This window comes from Sceloporus occidentalis, unplaced genomic scaffold (assembly GCF_023333645.1).
Source record: "Sceloporus occidentalis isolate IW3139 unplaced genomic scaffold, rSceOcc1.0.p SCAF_3, whole genome shotgun sequence".
In the NCBI taxonomy this organism is placed as follows: Eukaryota; Metazoa; Chordata; class Lepidosauria; order Squamata; family Phrynosomatidae; genus Sceloporus; species Sceloporus occidentalis.
The window spans coordinates 74,238,406-74,263,264 of record NW_028316983.1 but is presented as its reverse complement, the minus strand read 5'-3'; the positions used below and the strand labels follow the sequence as shown (position 1 = coordinate 74,263,264).

The 24,859-nt window shown below is 40.5% G+C and overlaps 1 protein-coding gene across 2 annotated transcripts in view; it reads left to right on the top strand.

Annotated features, from left to right (window-relative positions):
* Positions 1-24,859, top strand: part of LOC149316230 (protein O-linked-mannose beta-1,2-N-acetylglucosaminyltransferase 1-like) — a 41,732-nt gene that overhangs the window by 5,597 nt on the left and 11,276 nt on the right. For both annotated transcript variants that reach the window (XR_016280450.1, XM_089515060.1), the window contains exons 3-19: positions 7,582-7,687; positions 8,662-8,777; positions 9,771-9,836; positions 10,249-10,362; positions 13,147-13,264; positions 13,826-13,924; positions 14,629-14,756; positions 15,886-15,956; positions 17,887-17,962; positions 18,667-18,750; positions 19,720-19,761; positions 20,209-20,267; positions 21,053-21,125; positions 21,317-21,445; positions 21,929-22,054; positions 22,738-22,802; positions 23,579-23,623. Coding sequence is in view for 1 of the 2 variants with exons in the window: in XM_089515060.1 (XP_089371186.1) it covers positions 7,582-7,687; positions 8,662-8,777; positions 9,771-9,836; positions 10,249-10,362; positions 13,147-13,264; positions 13,826-13,924; positions 14,629-14,756; positions 15,886-15,956; positions 17,887-17,962; positions 18,667-18,750; positions 19,720-19,761; positions 20,209-20,267; positions 21,053-21,125; positions 21,317-21,445; positions 21,929-22,054; positions 22,738-22,802; positions 23,579-23,623 (1,517 nt within the window). In the remaining variant the exon portion in view is untranslated. The remainder of the gene's footprint in view (positions 1-7,581; positions 7,688-8,661; positions 8,778-9,770; positions 9,837-10,248; positions 10,363-13,146; positions 13,265-13,825; positions 13,925-14,628; positions 14,757-15,885; positions 15,957-17,886; positions 17,963-18,666; positions 18,751-19,719; positions 19,762-20,208; positions 20,268-21,052; positions 21,126-21,316; positions 21,446-21,928; positions 22,055-22,737; positions 22,803-23,578; positions 23,624-24,859) is intronic.

Below are 24,859 nucleotides of genomic sequence, written 5' to 3'. Positions count from 1 at the left end.
TCTGTGGGGGTGGTTCAGGGATTGCACTTAGGGGTCCCAAAGGCCACACTTTGCTCATCTCTGCCCTACTGGGAGAATATAACTTCTGTTTTAGCTAGAATATTTATATTCCATCTTTCATCCAGAAAGGCTCCTAGAACTGCTTATTAATAAGGTCTGTCCACATTCATAGAAACAGAAGCCCTATTCAGTCATTGTTGCATTTTTATTCCGTTCACAAGAGAAAAGAACATGCTACCACCATCCTCTCCATTGTCACTTTTCTTACCTCATCCACATAGAAAGTGACACCTTCCATTATCCATGGATACTGTCTACTTGAGTTGGGTCTTCCGAAAATGAGGATTCCAGTTCACATGGAGAGCCTCCATCATGTAGGCAGCTGATAGAACTGCAGAGGTGGGAAAAGCACAAGTGTGCTTCCCTTCTCCTCATAGACTGAGTAAATCCAGTTAGCTAACAACTGAACATGGCTAGTTATCTTGAATGAATGTAGAAACAGGTTCACATCACACATGCAAGGGCCACCGACCCAGATGTCTTAAAGAATACTTGGTCTGGAGAGAGGACCTCTATTGTGGGGGACTTCAGGTAGGAATTCTGGCTTCAGAAGCTATACTATCTGAGAATAGTATGGGGTTCTGGTGTGCTTATAGAGGTGAGGGAGTTTTCACATTTTGGGAGGTTGGCCTGGGGGCAAAAAATGCCTGAAAATCATGCCAGTTAAAAAATTTGGAAGGACTAGTTTAGGGCTTCAGGGCTCACCAAAGTGGGATTCAGGGGCCGCATGCAACCCACTGGTCACATTCTGCCCACCCCTGGTTTGGGAGAAATTACTTTTTCTACATTATATTTTAACATTTTATTTCTTTATTGGAATTTCCAAATTTAGAGACATGCATCATCACGTAATCAATACAGAATGAGCCCTTTCCCAATACTGTAGACCGTAACTGTCAGTTTGTAAAGTGTTACTTAGGTCCCCCCCCCCCGCCTCTAATTACAAAGATAAATATTTTAGAAGAGACAGCATTTTCTTCATTACCAGGACAGCGTCTTTTTAGTCACACACCTGGTTGAAATCTTGATTCACCAAGAAAAGTGCCACCACTTATTTATATATTTAAAATCAGTGCAACATTTTTGTTCTCATGATTTTGAGCTAATTCACAGAAGTTAAAACTAGCCACAAAATGGCAGTGAACCATAAAGTGGAACAGGAGCCCATTCACATTGCACAATCAGTAGTGGTATGATTCCACTTCCATGGTTCCATCCTTTTTGATTTCCCAGTTGTTTGTAGTCTGGTGAGGCGATGAAGCTGTCTGGTTGGGAATTCTGCATTCTAAACTGCAGTTCCCAGAATTCCATGGGACAGGGCCATGGCAGATAAAGCAGAATTGTGGGTTGCATCCGCCTTGCAGAAATAATTCAGATTGACACCACTTTAAGTCCCATGCATCAATTCTGCACAATTCTGGGCTTTGTCATTTGTTGTGGTACCAAAACTCTCTGATACAGAAGGCTAAATGTCTCACACAACTACATTCCCAGAATTCCATAGCACTGAGCCATGGTAGTTAAAGTGATGTCAGACTGAATTATTTCTGCACTGCAAATGCAGCCATAGTACTATAATTCTGTAGTTTGAATAGGCCTCAGGTAACAAATAGAAGTACAGTTAACATGTAGTGTTAAAATATTTTAAAATGAGTGAACTGAACATTTGTGCTTGGTGCCTAATAATCAACAAAGCTGTTATACCTCCTTTGGGAAGGCATCCAATAGGTGAGCCACCACAATCTCATAGATGAATGCAGCTGTTGTGCCTGAACCTTCACAATTGACCTCTGGTCAATTAGTCTTGATGTTTGTCCACCAGAAGAGAGGTGCTCATAATAGAGGAAGTTCATTGTGAAGCCTATTCAACTAATCCCTTACCAACTATGGCCCCATACAGACAGGCCAAAATAAAGCTGCTTCGGGTCACTTTGGAGGTATGCTGTTTCAATGGTGCATGTGTCCTAAGAGTCCGGAAGCCACGCCAAAGCCACGATCCAGTCCTAAGGACTGGAGCGCAGCTTTGGTGCAGCGTCCAGACTCTTAGGATGCATGCATCATTTAAACAGCATACCTCCAAACTGACCCAAAGCAGCTTTATTTTGGCAGTCTGTATGGGGCCTATGACAATGCACATGCCTTTTAAAACATACATAAAAAGGTTTGTGAATTTGCAACATGGTGCATGTTTTCTTTCAACTTGTCAATTTCTCCTTTTTGCCTGTTTTTTCTAATGGATTTCAGATGAGAGGTGGAACAAAAGAGGAAAGGAGGGAATGTGGCTTCTTTGAAATAGACTCTCATCTTGATTCTTTGTGATGCTTCTATTTAATTATTTCCCCCATATATTTTTAGCTGCTCTAATTGGCTCTCTGTTCCCTTTAGCATGGCTCGTAGAAGAGATCTATTTATGTAATGGGAGATTGCTACAGAAATGCTAGCAAATGAAAACTTATGAAGACGTTCAGGAAGGAAAGCGCTGTTCTCATTCACATAATCATTCATATAATTCCTTGCTTCTTTAGATGCTGAAGAAGAAGGTGAAGTAAAATAGTGACTGCAGTAAGACAAGGAGTCCATGCTCGATGTGGCAGGGAATGGGAAGCCAGAGTGGTGAAGTACCTACACTGAAGATCTAGGCTGAAATCCCCAAAGAGCCATGGAGCTCATTGAGTGACTTTGGACCTCTTTCTCTCAGCCTGGCTTACCTCAAAGGGCTATTGTGAGAATTAAATAAGGGAGAAGAGTCATATATGCATATTGTTTGTTATTAGCTGCCCTCAAGTCTGCTTTGACTCATGTGTTAGTGTATGAGACATCTCCAAGCCCCTCTGCCCTCAATCTCATATATGTTACCATCAGTTTATTGGAGGAAATACATATGTGGAGGGCATGGCTTTCTATGTCCACTGGCTGGCAGAAGTGGCAGGGGAGCAAAGTGTACCCTTAATTGTCTGGTTTCCTGATCAAAATTTGTATCCACCACTTACTCTACTTTCCTTGAGCTGACCGTTTAAAATCTGGAGTCAGTGGACCTGTAGTAAGACAGCAACTTGAGGTTTTCTTTGAAAGTAAAATGATGATACAGGCCTTGCTCAAATGCTCCTTGTCCCCTGTTGTTTGCTTGTGGGAGTACATGCAAACCCTGGTGAGATCTCTGTTCTTTGAAGATTGTGTGAAGGTGGCGTTGCAGCCATTGTGACTATCGTGGTAGAACCATGAGAAAGTCAAAGCAGCTCTGTGCCCAGTTTTTATGTGATTCTGGATGGGTTGCAAGGTGGCTAGTGTCTCTATGTGTTCCACTCTGGTTCTGAAGTGAATCATGGGTTCTTAGAGAAAGTATGGTCCTTTTCCCCATCCCTACTTTGTAATCAAAGTTCTTTAAAACTTTGCTTAATTTTTTTAAGCTCTCCTTGCATCCATTCTCCCATGCCCAGGGTAATAACAAGACTGTAGAAGAGTGTGGAATAGAAAATGGCTTTCCAAATCTCCAAACTGTTCAAATGTGTTTTGTTTATAAACTACACATTGACCTCAGAGACTAATAATGAATTTCTCAAGCATTTTGTCTTCAGACATCCCAGAAAAGGAAATAATCTACCTGACTTCTCTCCTACTCACAAAGAATCTAGAATACAATACAGAGACATGACAAATAGATTTCAATATCTTTTGTGGATCCTATATCTCAAAATAGTAAGTTTAATACAAAGCTGTCAATGTTGTGAGAAAAGCTGACACCTTAATTGCACACAGAACAGGCTCTTCAGGTTCAGGTTCCCATAGAAACCCATATTGTCCTATATTTCTGTATCCTAGGAGGGTTGATCATTAGAGCACCATCTTACATGTTATGGCAATGTGACATTCCTGCAAACCCTACTCCATAATAAAGTAATGGAAACAATGGTGGGGATAGGGCTGCTCCCACTGAGATAAATCTGAAACAAAGGGCGTGTCTCTTTCTCTCTGTGCAATCTAAATGACAGTTAAAAAAAGAAGTTGTTTCTATCATCTGGACTGTATAGACTACATAAGTGTCTGAATTATAAGTGATATAGTTACTGTGGGTTTTGGATGTGTTACTAGTCTGAGCAGGAAGGGAACTAAACATGCTGTAGAGCCCTACAACTTAGTACTGAGTTCTAATGGATAAAAGCTTAAGCCACATAATATTTGTTACATTTAAAATAAGAGTCAGTGTCATATAATGGTTTGAGAGTTGGACTAGGACTCCAGGAGACCAGAGCTTAAATCCCTTTTCAGCCATTCAAACCCACTAGGTGACCTTGTGCAAGTCACACTGTCTTAGCTTCAGAGGAAGGCAGTGGCAACCCTCCTTATAATATTGCTGTGAAAACCCTAGAATTGGCTTGCCGTACGTCAATTTGAAGGCACATGATAACAGCAAATATTTAATGTACCACAAGGCTTCTGGGTTGTTGGGTTGTAGTTGTTTGCTGCAGTAGATAGTTTCTAAGTGAGAACTAAGTGAGGTTCTGTTGAAGGGAGTTCCATTTAAATGTTTGCAAGGAAATTGTGTTGCTTTGGGGGACAGCTTGGCCATTTTAAGTAACCAAGGCACATTTGTTTTGCAAATAGATTCTGCTTAAACTTAATGATGTTTAACAACTGCTACATAACTGAAACCTTTTCTAGGCCAAGCAGTTATTCTAACTTTTCATTCTCAGTGCTATTATTCAGTAAATGACTGGGGTTATGTGGCACTATATGAATCTCCTCATAGTAACTGTTCTTCCTTTTCTCACAGTACCTCAAGCTTTGTCATCATACACTGTCCTTAGATCAGTTGGTTGCAGGTAACAGATGTATTTGACAACCCATAAGGTTACTGAGACATCACAGAACTAAGACTGTCAGTGGCTGCTAGTTTTAATACCTTTAACAGCACAGGCGGTATACCTCTGTGTAACAATTACATTGGGGGACATGAGTGGCAAAGTGCTGTTGTTCTCATGGCCTGCTTATGAGTGTCCTACAGGCATCTGGTTGGCCTTTATGGGCACAGAATGCAGGACCAGAGAGTTGTTTGGCTTGATCCACTTTTGTCTTATAAGGCAAAAGAGCCTGGCAGTAGGAATCGAAATTCTCAATTTCCCCATTCAACAGATGTTTGAGGAAAATATGTTGGTATTTTTTCCTGTAATGTCAAAATGTTTGGGGTGGGGGTCTTGTAAAGGATGGTAAACTCACTGCAACATGTTTTAAAAGTTCACATTTTCAAGAAACTAAGATTTTGCTCAGAATTACACAGCTTTAGATCTGCATCTGGCTGTTTCGTTTTTCACCATGTTTTGGGGAAAAGGGGACAAGGCAGCATAGGAATGGATGGATTAGATATCCACAGTTAATAAATCAAGATGTATTATATAGTGGACTTTGGGGACTGGTTTTCTAGTCTTGTTTGATAGAAGGGCCAAGGCATGCAAGAAAAGTTACCATCGCTGTCCTTTCACGCCTTCTTTTTTGCAGAGGAACAAACATGCACTATGCATAAAAGAAAGAGACTTACTGTAGGGCTTTGTTTTTGAGGGGGAAATGATGTAAATGTTAGCAGTTTCTTAGAGTGCATGATACAGCTTTCCAAGTTACATAAACAGTTGTTCCTTAGGTAATAAAATGTACAGTCTCTGTTCACCTGAGGTAATTTTACTGCAGTTTGTGCAGACACAAGGGACTAAAGATTCCATCAAATAACTGGTTTTCATTGACCCAAAATCAACTTGTAGTTTATGCCAGCCTAAAGTCATGTCAGTAGCAGACTGATGTCATATTATAAAATGACAGCTGTTATATGTGGATTTCTACAAGTACAGTGTTGCCCATCTTGTCCAAGAATGTTTGTTGTAAGCTGCCTCCTGTGGCAGCAGTCATATAAATATTCTTGCAGCACCAGTTTAAGAGGTGCCAGAGATGTGCAGGTTTGATGTTAGGATTGTTGTTCTTGTTGATTTAAAAAAAGATCCCCTTGAGATCACCAGACTAGTTTGAATTCAGTTTTCTTAATCAAGGCACTCTTCTTGTCTTCACATTTTTCTCACTACTTTTCCTTTTGGTTTGGAGCAAGGTAGTCTGGATTTACTGGGAAACTTCTGCTTGGAATATCAGGTGGGCAGTAACATCTAAATGTCAAAAATAGGCTGCCTGTTTTGAACCTAGTATGTTTATAAATGGTTATCTCCCTCCATCAAAACATCAACAACAAATTAAAAACCATTGGTCAAAGTTAGAAGAATACATCTCCGACTTATGTAGAATCCTTGTGAGGTCACTAACTGCTTTATCACACTAGGGAGCAAACAGGATTTAAACGAGAGTTAAACAGGAAATGCCATGTGATAAACATCAGGCATTTCCTGTTTAATTCTCGTTTAACTCTTGTTTAAATCTGTTTGCCCCGTAGTGTGATAAAGCAGTTAGTTCTCCTAGATTTGAGTCATTTATTGTCTAGAGTTTGAACATTACTATTTAAAACAATTTCAAGAATCACTCCAAGCAGCATGGTCACTTATCAAGGTAACAGAAGGATTTGGGTCTAGGAGTGGGTGGTTAGAATCAAAGAAAGGAATTTTTCCAAGCTCTGGAATCAAGCCTGCTTGATAATGGAATTAACACCTTGTCTTTGTCACATGACTCTGGCCTGATTACCATCTCCAAATGCCTGCATTTAACCTCTATAAAGAATCATTGTTTACTTGTTAGAGAGAACTGGAGATATTGGCTGTAGTTGGTACAGATATATCTTCCTGCTGTTCCATTCTCCAAAGGAAATGGAAACTGTACTGGTGACTGAGGTGTTTTAAGAGGCTAAAAACTGCACTGTGAAGGCCAACCCTACCATTAGGCAGAGTGAAGCAGCCACCTTACTTGGCTGATGGTGAAACAGCATTGGTAACCCATCAACATTCTACCTTTGATGGTCATTCTCCATTGTTGTAAATCAGAGTTGACTGTTCTTCACCCTATTCAGTGGTCTACTATCCTCAGGATGATGTGAGACACTACAGTATCCTTGCCAATGTGGAAGTAAAATTCAGCCACCAGTCCAGTCAGCTTCTATATATGGAATAGAAGCAGCCCCATTTTGTTCTTTGCCTCAGGCATCAACATTTCTTGGGCTGTCCTTTCCCATCAGTGTCTAAGGCAAGTGTGAGAACATGCAGCCCTCCAGATGTTGGAAATAAAACTCTCATCTTCCTTCACCTATGGCTGTGCTAACGTGTTGGTAGGAGTGGTGGTCTTCTAGAAAGCCACATATTGTACATTCCAGAATAGGCCCTGTGGGTATGAACTGAGGTGGTGGACACCACATTTCACTTGTGAAGAACTAAGTGAGAGGGATAGGAAAAGAATCCAAAAAGCTTTGTTCTGATGTTTCATCAGTGCTACATCTATGACTGGGAATGAAATGCAGCATCTTTCCAAAGCAATAGAATTTGAAGCATCAGATTTCCAAGGTTTTCCTTTCTATGTAATGGTATGGAAACTTTTCCCTTGCAGATGGGGGCTGTAGTCTTTTTACTGGTAACTGTCATAGTGAACATCAAGTTGATTTTGGACACTAGAAGAGCAGCTAATGAAGAGGAGGAGTCTGCTCAAGATTATGGTGAGGATATGAAGGGCTGTGGCTGGGGACCTTTTCACAATTATAGCACTATGATTGCACTTTACCTGCCCTGGCCAAATCTTACCAAATCCTGGGGGGGTTGTAGTTTGATCAACACATGAGAGTTCTCTAGCTGAGAATTGATAATCCCCCTCCTTACACTGCAGACCCCGGGATTCCATATGATGGAACCATTACTGTTAAAGTAGAAGTGCACTCCTATAATAGGGTATTATAGGGGCAGGTGGGGCAAGCAAGCAGTCGCATCATGGTACTTTCCAAATCTTCAAACCCATCCCAGACCTCTGGGAAGCCTGAATTAATAGATAAAATAGACTAGTAGAGAATCATTCTTAAAAGGTTCTATTATAAGATTTTTTAAACAGAGGAGAGTAATTTCATTTCTATGTCACATAACACTATGCGCATCTATGTCACATAACACTAAATAGCTAGACTGAAATTTCTAAAGATGTGCACTTCAGGGTGAAAAAAATATGTGTAGCACTCCTTTTAGAACAGGGATCTTTTGATTGTATGTATTTATTTTTAATATTTATTTTTTAAAATAAATCAAACCTCAGAAATTTATACACACACATTATACCTGTCTTTTCATGCTGACAATGTCTTCCAGTGAGGTATACAAAACAAAGCTTAAACACTAAACTAAACTAAATATGAGGCTGTAAAATTAAGAACAATGGCACTAAAAGCTTTCAGTTTGGGGCTGAGGATCTTTAGAAGCCAAGTGAACTTTTCCTGTCAATCTTAAGATAATCGATTATGGATCCAGTCTAATTTCCTTTGCAAGGGATTTTCACACTCAAGGTTCTGGCATGGAAAAGGAGTTGTCTTGTGATCCCACCATTTTTGGTGGTGGGACACAAAGAAGATTAATTTCTACAGGCAGACTTATATGGGAGGCATTGGTAAGAAGGTCAAAGCACAAGATGTTGTTTTTCCCACCCTAGATGAAGGCCTACAGAATCTGGAGATCCCACGCCGGCCTGTCAATAACAGGAAAGTTCTGGATATTGAGGTGTATTCGAGCCGCTCCAAGGTCTACGTAGCAGTGGATGGCACAACGGTAAGGGTGTGTGCTTTCAGCCAGAAGGAAAGATGGAATAAGCAGGAGAACAAGCATTTTCATATTTTACTCTAAAGCAAAGCACAGCACTCTTTTGAATCTGAGTTGCTTTTCCTGCTTTACATCTATGATGTTTATCACACTATACTCTTAAAGTGCTACTATTCCACTTTGACTCCTCTAGCTGCCTCCTGTTGCATTCTGGGATTTGCAGTTTTAAGGAGGGGTATTTAGAATTCTCAGGCAGATAACTTCTGTGCCTGAGAATTCTAAATACCCCTCCTTAAAACTGCAAATCCCAGAATGCAACAGGAGGCAGCTAGAGGAGTCAAAGTGGAATAGTAGCACTTTAAGAGTATAGTGTGATAAACATCTATGTGTGTTTACTCAGATGTTAATTCAGCTGTGTTGAGTTGAATCTGTTCCCTAGTAGTTGTACCTAGGATTGCAGCCTAAAATGATTTTGTCATATAGTTACACTTATTTGTTGTTTCTTGTAGGAGTGTCTTTTTAAAAAACCATTACATGCATCTCTACTCCCATCCTCTTGACCGTAACAATCAGCTACATGCTGAATTGTTTCTATAAACAAGATGATGGTAAAAAGGCAGTTCTGTGGTCACTGAAGCGAGTATATCTGCACTGCACAGTTACCACAGTCTGATGTCACTTTAACTGTCATGACTCCATCATCCTGAATCCTGAGAATTGTAGTTTGGTGAGAGAGCTAGAGAACTCTAGTTCTGTAGTTTAAGGGCATGCCCTAGAATTGTCTAGCTAAGAATTCTAAGTATCTACCCAACCCAAAAAACCCAGGATACTGGAAAATGGAGCCATAGCAGTTTAGAATGGTATCAAATTGCTCTAACTGTGGTGTTTAGATGTACTCTGGTTTACATAACTTTAGCACATAATGAAGGAAGTTCCTGGAAGGAGGAGTAGTGATGGCTGGAAGGATTCAGCGTTATTGCAGTTCCTTTTGTTTTTTTACAGGTTTTAGAAGATGAAGCACGGGAGCAAGGAAGAGGCATCCATGTGATTGTGTTGAATCAGGCTACAGTAAGTGATTGGGCTGAAAAGCAAAATCAGTGTTGATGTGCTGAAGGAAGTCACTCCTCTTATCCCCCAGAAGCTGTGCATAAAGTAATTTACCTACAACTGTAGGAAGCAGGGCTGAAAACCTGTGATCTTCCATACCAGACAATAAATAAATACATCTGCCTTAAACAAATGATATAAACAGTACCTACATTGTATGATGTTTGAAACAGTATTACCATAAGACATCATCATTTTGCCATCACACATAGGCTATATACATACAGACCTTGCTACTTTTTGTGTCTCATGTTATGTCATGGTATGTTAAGTTTGGATGTGATTTAATACTCATTGTATATTGTTTATGACATATTAAAGCAGGGCTTACTCACAAATAATATCTAATGCAACCTTCTCTATGCATGAATAGGGTCATGTAATGGCAAAGCGGGTTTTTGACACCTACTCACCACATGAAGATGAAGCCATGGTCCTTTTCCTCAACATGGTAGCCAGAGGCCGAATCCTTATCTTCACAATTAAGGTAGGTGGAAGTTGGAGTCCTGCGCCTTCCTCCTTTAGAGGTATAAAATGCAGATGGTATTACCTTTTGTCTTAAAGATGTTAGCAATATACAACTATTCATTTTCACAACAAAATGTCTCTAACTCTGCAACTTGGTTGTGTGCCTTCAAGTCATTTCTGACTTATCGAAACCCTAAGGCAAATCTATCAGGCAAATTTCTTGGCAAGATTTGTTCAAAGGGGGATTGTCTTTGCTTTTCTCTGAGGCTGACAGTCTGACTTGCCCAAAATTACCCAGAGGGTTTCCATGATTGAGCAGGGATTTGAACCCTGGTCTCTAGAGGCATAGCCTTGTGCTCAAACCACTACATCATGCTGACCCTCAACTCTACAGTTACTGACCTAGGATTTCCATAGTAAAAGTTGGATTACAGAATATGTTTCAGAACAGAGTCAAGTGTTAGGGTGGTCTTCTGCAAATAGATTTTCCATCTTCAAAGTAAAAGATTCCTGATTAAAGACACATAGGTTCTGGGTGTCTTGGGAGTGGGGGAACCCATTGTCCCACCCTTCTGTTGAGAAAATTTGGGTATAGGTCAGATAATGTCTAGAACAGCAGATAGGGCTGCTCTTCCCTCGGACAGCTGACCTGATGGGAATTTGAATCCTCCCTGGGGTGGGGGACTTGATGGCATTGCCTTCCTTCCTTACTGCTATCAGTGACATCTCTGGTTATCTTGGCTTGAGCAAAAAGGGAGCTCTTCCCAGAAGCAACTTCTATCATTAGACAAAGTTAGAGAACCCCCTCAGCCCAATAATTTTGGGGTAACTTAAAAAGCAGCAAATGGATCGCTGTTTTTTTACTGCCAGGGTCAGAGAGGGGTTCTTGTGGGATTTTCTGCCTCAGGTTGGAAGAGCTGGAACCCAAGCATACTAGACAATTGTAGCATTTTTATTCCATTTTAGTTGTCATGGTTCCCTGTGAAATCCTGGGATTGTAATATGGTGAGACACTACAGCACTATGGCTGGGGATTCTAAATGTCCCTCTCTAAATTTCCAGTCCTAGGATTCTATAAAATGGAACCATGGCACTTAAAGTGGCATCATAGTGTTATAATTCTCTAGTATGAATGGCACCCTGGTTAGCACTGAGCATTAGGGTTTTGAGGAAGGGGACACAGTGGCAGAGAGACACCATTTACTGCTTTATCTCAGGCTACATATTGCCATAGGTAGCCATGTCCCTTCAATAAATCCAAGAGAATAGGCATGCTCCTGTGATTACACACTTCTTTCATTGTACAGCTGAAAATTTATATAGATATTACACATATTATTGATAGAAGCTGCATTCTTTTAGTCTGCATTCGATTTGCATAAGCCTGGCTCAAATCAATTCAAAGTGTTGTTGTATTTTTTGTTTGTTTGAGCTCACATTAACATTATTTCTTAATTATTTTTAAAAGTAGGATTTAGATTTGCTTTATAAAATACTTTAAAACACCATAATGCCAGGCTCCCTTCACAAAGTTCTTAAACTAGATAAAATACGCCTGAATCCAAGTGCTAGTCTTAGCTAAAGGAGAAACGGTGAAACTATGCAATTAACATATCTGTTGCCTTATTCAGCACTTGACTAAGTGGGTCTCTTGTATTTGAGAAAAGCAACTGGATTCAGGCCAAAATTCTTGGTATCTACAAGTTCTCGGACTAGAAAATACAGTTGTGAGCTATAGTTGATGGTTATAGCTGTCTTGTTCAGTGTAAGGCTGGAGCAAGAAGGAAAAAAAGTGACACTGAAGGCTTGGTCTGTGGCCCTCTAGATGTTGTAGGATTGCAACTTCCAGCATTCTGCCTTTCCCTATATCTGCCTGCCTGAGGATTGAGGTCTACTGGAGGAGGCAGTGAGGTAGATACACTGTGTGAGGATGTGAGTGAGGGCCTTCTCAACCATGGCACTCCAATTGTGGAAAATGCCCTCTCCTTGGAGGCCTAATTGGCACCAACACTGGTTTCCTCAGTATTAGGTCTGCTGGTTAGGGCCAGTGGGAATTACAATCCCAACAGTTTCCATAGATGGTCCACCCATATTCTGCTCTGGCTGAACTAACCGGCTGCAATTGTAGAATCATTCTTATTGACTTTCTGGTGCAGAAGTGAGGAAACTCCTCCCCCCGGTCAAGGACTATGTTCCTCAAGCACAGTCTGCCAGGAATAGTGTGCCTTTACTGAGTGGGACCAAAAGTGCACAAGGGCAATCATTTTCTCTCTATTTTTCCCAACGCTCTTTTGTGCATTCTCCTTTTTCTTCTCTGCCCTTCTCTGCCTTGTAAGCTGCTGCCACAGAGACTGATGACTCTTGCCAGTAAACTGAACAAATGATTTAGCAAGAGCTTTTCCCATTCTCTTTCCATCATTCTCTTTGTCCTTGACTTGTTTCTTTCCTCCCCTAATCCTACTTCTCTCCTTCTCTCCTCACTTGCATGAAATTGTTTATCTCTGTCCTAATGTATTAAGTACTCCAGAGGGTTTGAAGTACTACTATACTATGCTATGCTTTTCATGCTGTAAAATGTGTATCAGATGCCTGGTAATATACTCTGAAACTGGAATCTTATAAATGCTTATAAATAAAACATGCCATGCTGTTATAGTTGTAATCTTTGTGACCAGTTCAGAAATAAGGGAGAGGTCTCTTAGGCCGTTTCTACTCCTGAAAGTAATAAAATATTATTCCAAAGATTGGAGGCAAGGAGATAATCATGTGTATATTGTAGCATTTATTTTCCTTCCTTTTCCAGGATGAGGGCTCCTTCCACCTTAAAGACACAGCAAAGAGTCTTCTGAAGAGCCTAGGAAGCCAAGTTGCTGCTTCCCTCAGCTGGAGGGACATGTGGACATTCGTGGGGAAGAAAGGAGGTCAGAATTGAGTCCTGGCATAAGTCTTGGCATAGGTTTCTCTCCAGGGGAGAAACAGGGTGAGGGTACCTAGTGGTCCAAAGGCAAGAATTTTTTAAAAGGAAGATACACAAGGATGATGAGACAGACACACATCTCTGCAGTAGGGTCTTTGTCTTCACTTCTCTATGGTACCTATACCTTTTCAACAGCTTAAGGAGAGCATGGGATACAGAAGACAGGCCTCTTGCATTGCTAATTATTGTCTGCGACTGAAAACAGATTTGTCTTTGTAGAGACATTCTTTCTTCTGCTACACAACTCTTTAAAAAGTTTTTTTAAGTGACTTCTGATCACTCTGAGAGGATGCTTTGCTGATCCTGCCTGTGCCCCCAGGAGATGGGGTGCATGGTGCCCAGAAAAAAAAAATCCAGAGTTGGCTCAGCTTCATTGTACAGTAATTCATCCAGCAGGATTCCTGTAGCAACAGCATATGTCTCATGGCAGACAGGCACAATTAAAATTAACAGTGAGTGGTAAACAACTGTCTTCTGGCCTTGATGGTAATATGTTCTGTTACAGGTGAAGTCTATGGTGAAAAACATGCCAAGTCCCCAGTGCTTTCCTCATGGGGAGAGCCAGTGTTGTTGAAAACTGAAGTCCAACTAACCTCTGTAGAAGGTATGGTGTACTTGGTTATTTCTAGGAGATCTTGACATCCTGAAAGAACCTTGTTAGGCAAGAGACATGGGATGTCCCAATTAACTTAGAACAGCAACATGATTGGGAATGGCAGGTACTTAATGGACTTAGGAAATGGGAGACTCAAAACATCAGGGGAGTGAAGAAATCAAAATCTCAGATCATAATAAATAAATAAATAAATAAATAAATAAATAAATAAATCCTATTATTATTATTATTATTATTATTATTATAATCACCTGAGTGAACAGGATTGTTTATATCAGAGTTTGGCAACCTGAGCAATATGCTTGAGACAGCAAGAACAAGAAGCCCTTAATTTGTGCTGTAGGCCAGTGGAAATAATTTCATGTAACTTTGTGGTCAGATTGCTATAGAAATTGCTGGGCCTGGAAAAGGGATGCTTTCATTAGATCCTTTCTGACTGTAACTTTCTTTCTTTAGCCTTTTCAGTGCCTCACAGCAATGTTCTGTTTGTTGTTTCCCTCTTGCCTTGGGGCAAATTCTTCAAAATTAATGGTGAACTCTCTAATCTGCCCCATTCTTTGGTGCTATGTTCAGAGGGAGTCTGTTTCTCACAGTACGCTCTCACTAGCATGAACATGAAAAGTACAGGACTCTCTGTTTCAAAGTGTACTCGTATCTCAAACTTACTTTCCCACTTTCAATTGTACTCACAGATGCAGAATGCCACTGGCCAGATACAGAGTTGAACCGACGACGGAAAAGGTTTTGTAGCAAGGTGGAAGGTTATGGCAGTGTCTGCAGCTGTAAAGACCCTACTCCTATAGAATTCAACCCTGAGCCAGTGAGTAAATTTAACTCCCTTCCTCCATGAGAGAGGCATTGAGGAGAATGCACCTAAAGCCTTCCTCCAATCCCTCAGTCAATTGGGCAGTGTGTGGTGAGCACTGGACATGTTATGACTTATTTCAGCCTTTCTTGGTAGCTTCTAAAAGTGTAGGGCCATCTCACAAAGAGTGAGGCAGCCACCTCACCCAGCAGATTTGTGGGTGTTTTGAAAGGGCAGCAAATTTCAAAGTGAATTGCATTGTTCCTTTTCCTTTAATTGGCATGGGATGGGGGGAGAGGTGCTTGTGGGATTATCTACCTCATGCACAAAATTGGACTTGGGTACTATGGACTTAGTCCAGAGTGTGTGGTAAGGAAGGCAATTTTTTTCTTCTGTGTCAGGTAGCAAAATGTCTCCAGTCAGTGCTGCCGATATGTATAATTAGCATGCTATTTTGGGAAAAAATGCCTTATATTTTTATATCAGTGCTGTAGCTCTTGGCAATTCTCTACATACCTCCATCATGTCCAGCCTGTTTATTTGTTTGATCACCTGATTTATTTCCATTATTCAGAGCGATATCCCTTACTACCTTTCATATTTCTGCATCCTTTTCTGCAAGACCCTCAACTATGGGGAAAAAAACCATCATTCTTGAAATGATCCAAAAAAATTTCTTTTTTAAAAAACTGTTTAAAAACTGTTGAAGAGAACCTATCTGAAACTGTTTCATCTGTATCAATCACTAGCATAGCATTTGTTTTAGTGATGAGAATGCTGGACTGGGACTTGGAAGATCCATCTTTTAGTCCATACTGAACCGTGAAACCGATTGGGTGAATTTAGACTTGCCCTAAATTTAGAATTTAGTCTTGTATGTCTTCCTCTCTCCCCACCTCAGAGGTGTTAGGAGGATAGATAAAATAAAGAGTAGGAGAGACATACGCCCATTGGAGAGAAAGGCAGAATATAAATATAATCAACTAAATAAAATGCATGAAAGCATCTATAATTTTTGGATATAGTTGTTCCTTTTATTCCTCCTATGAATGTTCCAGAGAATGGCAAATCAGCAATGGGTATGTGGGAAAAGGATGTGGATTTGGTTTGAACTTAATATCTTATGAACTTCCTTCTCTTTTAGCTCAAAGACAACAAGGTTTTTGATGTGCCCGTTGCTGTCATCGCAGGGAACAGACCCAACTACCTGTACAGGTCAGTGCTGGAATGGGATTTTCTTCATTAGCATGACAGTAGGTTAAATGTTTTCTGGACCAAACAAAGTAACCAGAAACAGAGAATCTCTTCTTGGAAAACAATACCTACATTCCTCTGGGAAAACCTATAATTCTGATGAACAAGAAAAGTCTTCAACCTTTTCAAAATTTTATAATACATAATTTCAGGGAACTCTATGTCTATTGTGTACTGACTGCAAAATGTCACATTATTGGAGCAGTGGTATAGATTATATTTTTGTTTCATTTTATTTTGGTGGTTTGTTTGTTTGTTTCTTTAAACTAATCTTGCAATGTTGCACTGAAAAAGAATGCGTATAATGACACATACATGGCAGAGAGTTGGACTAGATGGCCCTTCCAACTCTATAATTCTTTTTAAAAGTATCTTTGCAAGCTCTGAAGTTTATTTTATCCCCATCATTAGAATCCAAAGCACCTGTAATGGTAATGCATGGTCAATAGAAACTTCCCTGTCCTTAAGCCTACAGTCTACAAAGGTATACATGTAGAAGGAGGAAGGGTGAAAAAAGAAAAGAAATAATAAGTTCCTAGAATTTCATGAGGTTGCAGGGGGAAATTGATGTGTATGTGCATGCGTGCATGCTTGCATGTGCACATGCACACACGTTTTATGCACAAGAATTGCATGATTAGAGTCTGGATGACTGGATGGGACTTACAGTATATCTATCTAGTATCTCCAGTTACTGTTGGGTTTCCACTATCACTGCTCCTCCAAATCATATGTTAAATATTAAACCATAAATCTTTTTTGTGTTTGGCCAGCACCTATCATTTCCAGGTTGTTGTTTTTTTAATCACATTTTCTCCGCTGACTAGGATGCTTCCTTTGAATGCCAATCATGGTAAAAAGACTGTCCCTTGCTTAGAATGTACTCCCTCTTTCTGATGCTATTTCTGTTTCTTGTTTGCTGATTCAATCCGGTTCCTCATTCATGAGTGACTCTTAATCTATAGATGTGAGTTTGTGTCCTCAGCTGTTGTCCATGCCCACTAGCTGATACCGCCTAAACATGATGCGTTTCAAGAAACAGTTGTACATAATGGCCAATTGGCAACTTTTAATAAAACTTTTTCTGAATTGAGCCATACCAAGATGAAGGATTTTCATGTTTGAATGCTGTACTGAAAGTCCCCATGCTACATATAGAAAATAGCACGGGAGGAATATTCAGGCTGTTCTTGACATGCTAACTTTGAGTGTGCAGGACTTTTTGTGGGAGCTATTCAAGTACTTGTCCTCTCCAGCTACAGCCTTTTCCACTTGATGCCTCTTGTTGCTATAAATTGACACTAAAAATCACTAGTTTTTCTAACCTGTAAGTTGAAAAAGATATACATGGGACGAAAAATGTTTGCTACAGATGGTACAGTGGGCTCTCCCCATTCCGGATCCCCCCATGTAAGGGGAAATCTGTGTATGCTCATGTCCCATTTGAAACAATGGGGTGCATGCATGAGGCGATGCGTGCACCATAGACACCATTGTTTTTGTCACAGTGTGGCTTCCTCATAAGCTAGAAGCTGCATATAATGCACCCGTGTATGGCACAGGCACACTGTACTTAAAAGAAAGAAGAATGTTGGTAATGATAACACTATTAAGTCTAGATTATCAGTACAGTGGGCCCTTGTTATACGCTGGGGTTTGGTTCCAAGATTCCCGTGGATAACAAAATGCTCAAGTCCCATTAAATATAATGACACAGCAAAATAGTGTCCCTTATAAAAAATGGAAAATCAAGGTTTGATATTTGAAATTTATACTTTTTTGGAACATTTTCAAACCGTGGATGCTTGAATCCATGTATAAAAAATCTGTGTATAAGAAGGGCCGACTGTAATGGAACTTTGAACCATAGCAATTCTTCTGTCTCCTGTAGGATGCTGCGATCCCTACTGTCAGCACAAGGGGTCAATCCTCAGATGATAACTGTCTTCATTGATGGATATTATGAGGTAAGACATAGGGATGGAGAATAACCCTTTCTTTGCTTCATAAATGGCCTTTAACATCAGACAGGGCAGAAGTCTTATGATACACAAAGTCATCAATAGTTAAATAATAACAACATGATCTAAAAAACTCTAAGAGCTTTGGTATCACTTGAACTACCTAAAATGGAAGGATCTACATAGTTATAAAATGTATAGAAGGTAAAAGGATAAATGACTACAGTTCAAATAGTCCTTGTCTTCTAAGGAAATATGACCAAATGGGCATCCTTCATTGCAGCTCTGTGGTTTATTTCCTTGTCATATTAGCTGTCTCCTTAGGTCTGTCTAGCAGATAGAAATCCAATAGGACAGGCCAGTCACATCCAGCCTCCAACAGATTCATAGTTACCTTAATCTAGCCCCAACAGTTACTTGCTCTGTATCTTCTCAGATTCCAGCAATAGATGAAATGTCTCTTGTCACGAAACAAAAAGATTAACATTTCTGTTTCTTTTCCACTTAAGTGCAGTAAGGTGAAGTATCAGACAATTGTCTTTCACTTTACGCCATCTCATGACTTTTTACCGCAATGGCAAGGAGCAGGTGTCCTATGTGTTCATTGAGATAGCATTCATTTTAATGTATCTGAAGTCCATTTTAACGCTGTTCTCTGAAGACAACCTAAGGCATATACATTTATCTAAAGCATTGTCTATCTTTTCTAGGAGCCAATGGATGTGGTTGAATTATTTGGCCTGAAGGGAATCCAGCACACTCCCATCAGCATTAAAAATGCCAGGGTCTCACAGGTGAGAGGACTTTTTCTGGAAATCATGTCAATATCTTTAAAAAAAATTGATATCTACTGATACAAGAAAAGACAAAATAAGCTTTTACAGTAAATGACAAAAACCGAAGGTCTAATAATAGCATTAATGTATCATCAAGCTTCAAATGGAGAAACGAATAGAAAAAATTAAACAAAACTTTGTTTAGGATTCAAGGGAACCAAGGGGACCATGAGTGGGATGACTCATGACACATGTAATAAAGAAATGCCAAATCGTAATGAAATTATCTTTTGGGTCATTGTTTGTATAGGCACATAATTGGTATGACAGCTTCTTTTTGCAGTGCAGTGTTTCTAGCTCTATTTAACCAACATTTGAAGAACAAATTGTTTACAGACCCCTGATTTCTAGCTAGTCATGCTAGAATACAGCTACATGCTAGCTACAATACACTATATTGTAAGGGTCACATTGCCTGTTTCCCTGTGCTAGTCAACTATGGCCCCATTAAAAATGGAAGTCTGTACCAGTTGCTTTAAAGAACCACATTGGGGAACAGTGAATTAACTGAACCATGTACATTCTCTGGCTCAAGCATAAAGCATTATAGTCTTGTCATTTTAGCCAATATGAGTCTAGTTCAAAAGTGGACAGCTTATGGTCCATATTTCAATTCCCATCATGTCTCACCATTGGTTGTGCTTGCTGGGACTCAAAGAACTTGTGGTCCAACCACATCTGGAAGATCACAGGTTGTCCACATCTGTTCTATATGTGACATACAAACTCTTGCTGCTGGACCTGTATAATAGAAGCTTCCTGATCTGCTTGCAATTACTATTCTACATGAGCCAGACCAGTCAGGTGGGAATAGAGACTTGCATGTAAAACAACAATTCAGTAGCAACTCCTGGTCACCAGTATGGTGAAAACAGAACTAGTTCTGAGATATCTTTTTCTAACAGATGACATTTTCCACTCTTTCAGCACTACAAGGCGAGTTTGACTGCAACATTCAACTTGCATCCGGTATGCAGTGCTCTTGTTCATCTGTCCCCCACTCCAAATGCATCTGTTTATCTGTTCATTGAGATCTGAAGAACTTGAGTTTTTATTGTGGTCTTCTATGCAGTCCTTGTGGACTATTTTGATTGGAAGAAAGATGTCAGTTATTTGTAGTAGATGCTTTTGGGGGGCAGGGGGGGCTCAGCACAGCAATGTATAATGAACAGTGATATCCTATCACATTTAAAATGTTTTTTGGAAATGCATAATTATATGATGCTGGGGAGAAGTGGGGTGAGAGTAACATCTATTGATCAAGGCAATAGAGTTCCAAACTGAAATATAACTATTTCTAGGATTATCCAGTTCCTAAAATTGCCTATATCAATTTTGAGAAAACACTGCTTCTGAACCTGAAAGCTCATTAACTTCACTGATTCTTTCCTCTTCTTCTGCTCCGCTTTTTTGTAGGATGCCACACTTGCAGTAGTGTTGGAAGAAGACCTAGACATCTCTATTGACTTCTTCAGGTATTAGCTGAGACTGTATTCTAAGCCCAACCTTTCCGTGATCATATTGTGCCTGGCTGACAAGAATCTCTAGCCAGGTCCTACTATACTCGACTAGTTTAATGAAACTAATTTCTGGTCAACATGCTGTAGTTGGCTATGAGAAAATAAGACATTTGGAAGGGAAGTTACTATGGGTGCATCTATACTGTAGAAATAATGCAGTTTGACACCACTTTTAACTGCCATGGCTCTATTCTACAGAATCCTGGGAATTGTAGTTTTGTATGGCACCAGCACTCTTTGGCAGAGAAGGCTAAAGACCTTGTAAATCTACAGTTCCCATGATTCTATAGGATGGAGCTACAGTAGTGTCAAACTACATTATTTCTACAGGGTAGATGCACCCAGTGTAATGAAGAGTTTTCTTAGGCAAGTCTATTAGAAGGAATTCTGAAGGGCAAAATAAATGAATAAATAACCAACAATATGTATTTACTGAAGGGGAAACTACATTCATAATATAAATTTAAACTCACATGACTATACTGAGTATTTGTGCAGCTCACATAAAATGTCCTCTTAATCATTTCCTTACCTTTCTTTTGGATCAATATGTCACACTGGGTTTGACCTTAGTATGGCTGATGATTGACCTGAAAATCTTGATGTTGCTCCATGTCTTTTGCTTTTGCAAAATAATGCCACTAATTGTAAGCTTCATCACAGAACCACTGTTGACAGTCTTTGATGAAGGCTGGCCTGAACAACTTTCCTCGTGGCTAACTTCCTTTTTCTCCCTTTAGCTTCTTAAGCCAATCTGTCTATTTGCTGGAGGAAGATGACAGCTTGTACTGCATATCTGCCTGGAATGACCAGGTTGGTATGCATGAGCCACAGAATTAACTTTGTCTACTCTCAGGCTCTCTTTTTCCCTTCATCACCCTCTTACTCTATACTCAGCAAAATGTTTTTCCCTCTGCCACTGTCACCTGAAATTAGGATGAAGGACTTAATGACAAGTCTTCCATTGTGAAGATTTCTTAAATGCTTCTTTTGGGGCAATTTAGGGTTATGAGCACACAGCTGAGGATCCTTCACTCTTGTATCGTGTGGAGACCATGCCAGGCTTGGGTTGGGTGCTGAGGAAGACACTCTACAAGGATGAGTTGGAACCTAAATGGCCAACACCAGAAAAGGTCAGTGTCCTCTCTGTTTGCCTATCCTTATATGTCTGTTGCCAAATGTTGGGATGATCAGCCAACAGTGATGCCATTCAGTGACCATCGTGTTATCCTTTCTAGCACTGTGTCTGTAACAGATGGAAAAAGTGTGGACTGACTCTCCCCCACACATCCATCAAAGTATTCCCTAATAGATTAAGATCATCTGATGGCCCGACTGTTTTAATATGCTGTTTTAAAATTTTTATTGTATTAACTGTAATTGCTGATGTGCTGTATTGTGACATGTGTGAACCGCTTTGATCTGGAGGAAAAGCAGTATACAAATAAAAGTTTTATTTATTATTTATTTTATTATTTTATTTACTTTCCATGTGGGCTGGATGTGCCTAGGTGTTAATTTCATGCTGGTAGCCTTAGCAGCTGGACCAAAACAAGTTACTCTTAGATGTGTGCTTCATACATTGGACTCTAGTTTGTTTGTTTTTCTCCCCTCAGCTCTGGGACTGGGACATGTGGATGCGAATGCCTGAGCAGCGGAAAGGTCGTGAGTGCCTCATCCCTGATGTATCTCGTTCGTACCACTTTGGGATTGTTGGCCTCAACATGAATGGTTATTTCCATGTGAGTAGCACATTTAAATCTGATTGAGGAAGAGTCCAGCACTGGCCCTCCTCCTGCCTTTCCTTTGAAATCTGTTAATATTGGTCTTTTAATATCCACTGTTGAGGGTTTTTTTTTCCCTCATGGAGGTCTTAAACTGCATGTGTGAGAGAATTAGTTCATTTCCTCATGTTGTTCATTTATAGGCCAAAGAAGTAAATGGAGCTTCCATATGCATATATTGTAGAATTCTGCTTTCTGGAGATAAAACAGAGGCTCCAGCCCTGGTTTGTGAGTACCCAGGAGAAACTGGATAGTTACTAACATTATTCTGAACACCATGGCAATTTATATTTTTTTTTAGACTGGTATGTTCACTAGTTTCCGTTTTTGGTTTGCCTATCTAGTCTATGATTCTAATAAACCAAGCAATAGCTGTTTATTCACAAAGTAGTTGTGGATGCAGTGACCACTGCATGGAAGCTACTTTCTTTGGGTTGTCATCTCTGTGCATCAAAGCAAGTCATTCAACTGCATTTGTTTAACGTGGTGGGAATATTTTCTCTACAGCGTTGTTCCTTTATGTATATGATCCAATTCTCTCCTTGGTGTGCTCCAGGGACAAAGGGATATTTGGATTAATTGTAGCCAGAGATGAATGGTGATTCCTAAAGATGTTCTTACTCTTTTTCATATTTTTCTAGGAAGCTTATTTCAAAAAGCACAAGTTCAACACTGTCCCCAATGTACAACTTAAAAATGTGGAGAGGTGAGCACAGTATATGGATGCTATACAGAACTAATAATACATATCGGGGGGTTTGACTGATGGATAGCCAGACACCAACAGGAAATAGAATATTAACCTGTTGGATTCAGACTCCTTTCATCACACTATCTTGGTCCTTGTCTGTAACTCCTCATTTGTGTGGATCCTAGAGCATTTTGCTACAGCATATACTGTAAATTTAATTTTAAGCTCTGGCTCCTGGTTCCTCCCTGCCCCCAGTAACTTTACACAAGTAGTTTTTCTGGTAAATGAATTTGGACCAACTAGATAACAAATGTTTGATCTAATTCAACAAGCATCAGGCTATATCCCCGCCTTTGATTTCCAGATTGGCATGGTAGGTGTTCCCTCTACTAGCTCTCCTCCCTGTAATCTCAAAATAATTGAGAGAAGAATATGGAGAAGTCAATATCTTGATTAGATGTTTCTACTCATGGTTGCAGTGTTTCAGTAAAGGCCAAAAAAACCCACCCCAAACCCACAAACCTTTATTGTCTGAAAAGACACACTCAAATCCCGCTAACATGTAAAGTTGTACTCTGGACAAAGACATAAATATTCCTGAACAAAACTGCCAGTAATAAGGCAGAAAGCAAAGGTGGGCAATCAGTCAGCTTCCACATTTTCCCCAACTGCAGCTCCAGAGGTGAAGAATGATGGGGCTGTGGTCCAAGAGTACCTGGAAAGCCACATGTTGTCTGTCCCTGTTGTATGTGTCTGCCATCTCTCCCTAACTTTCTGTTTCTTCCACACAGCTTAAAGAAAGATGCATACGAAATTGAAATCCATCAGCTGCTCAGGTAACTGCTTCTGAATAAATCATGTGCTTCCTGGTAATAACCTATTACCGTGACCCCTATTATACTGGATCATTTTGAGTTTGTTAGTACCGAGGAAGTGGACAAGATCCTTCGAAGTGTTAGGAAGACGACATGCTCTCTTGATCCCTGTCCCTCGTGGCTGGCAACTCAGGGGGGAGTTGCGGTGCTAACTTTGTTGCACCGCATAGTTAATACATCTCTAAGAGAGGGACAATTTACATCTAAATTAAAATTAGCAGTGGTTAAACCCCTGCTAAAAAAGCCCTCCTTAGACCCCCTGATTCATAACAACTATCGGCCTATATTGTTGCTGCCTTTTTTAGGGAAGGTGATCGAGAGAGCAGTCGCTTTCCAGCTTCAATCGATCTTGGATGACACCGATTTTCTGGACGCATTTCAAACCAGCTTCCGGGCGGGCTATGGAGTTGAGACTGCTATGGTCGCCTTAATTGATGATCTCCGTCTGGGCATGGACAGGGGAAGCGTGTCCCTGTTAGTGCTTTTGGACATCTCAGCAGCTTTCGATACCATCGACCATGGTATCCTTCTGGAGCGCCTGAGGGAGCTGGGTATCGGGGGCACTGCTCTGCAGTGGTTCCGGTCCTACCTCTCGGGTAGATTCCAGATGGTGGAGCTGGGGGACTGTCGCTCCGATAAGAGGGCCCTTACATCTGGTGTCCCTCAAGGAGCGATTTTGTCCCCTATGCTATTTAACATCTACATGAAACCTCTGGGAGAGATCATCCGGAGACACGGGGCGCGGTGTTATCAATACGCTGATGACACCCAGATATGTTTCTCTGTGTCTCCGACTGATGCAGTAACTAAGGATGGCATCTCTCCTCTAAATGCCTGTCTGGAGTCGGTAATGGGCTGGATGAGGGAAAACAAACTCAGTGTGAATCCAGGGAAAACGGAAGTACTGGTGATAGGTTCCCTGGTCCTGGGAGGTGAGATCTGTCACCCGGTCCTGAATGGGGTCACGCTCCCCTTGAAGGACTCGGTGCGCAGCTTGGAAGTGCTCCTTGACTCTTCGCTCCAGTTGACATCTCAGGTGGATGCGACGGTCAGGAGAGCTTGTTATCAACTTCGGCTGATACGCCAGCTGCGTCCCTATCTGGACCGTAGGGACCTTGAAACTGTTGTACATGCACTCGTAACCTCTCAATTGGATTTTTGCAATGCGCTCTACATGGGGCAACCCTTGTACCAAAC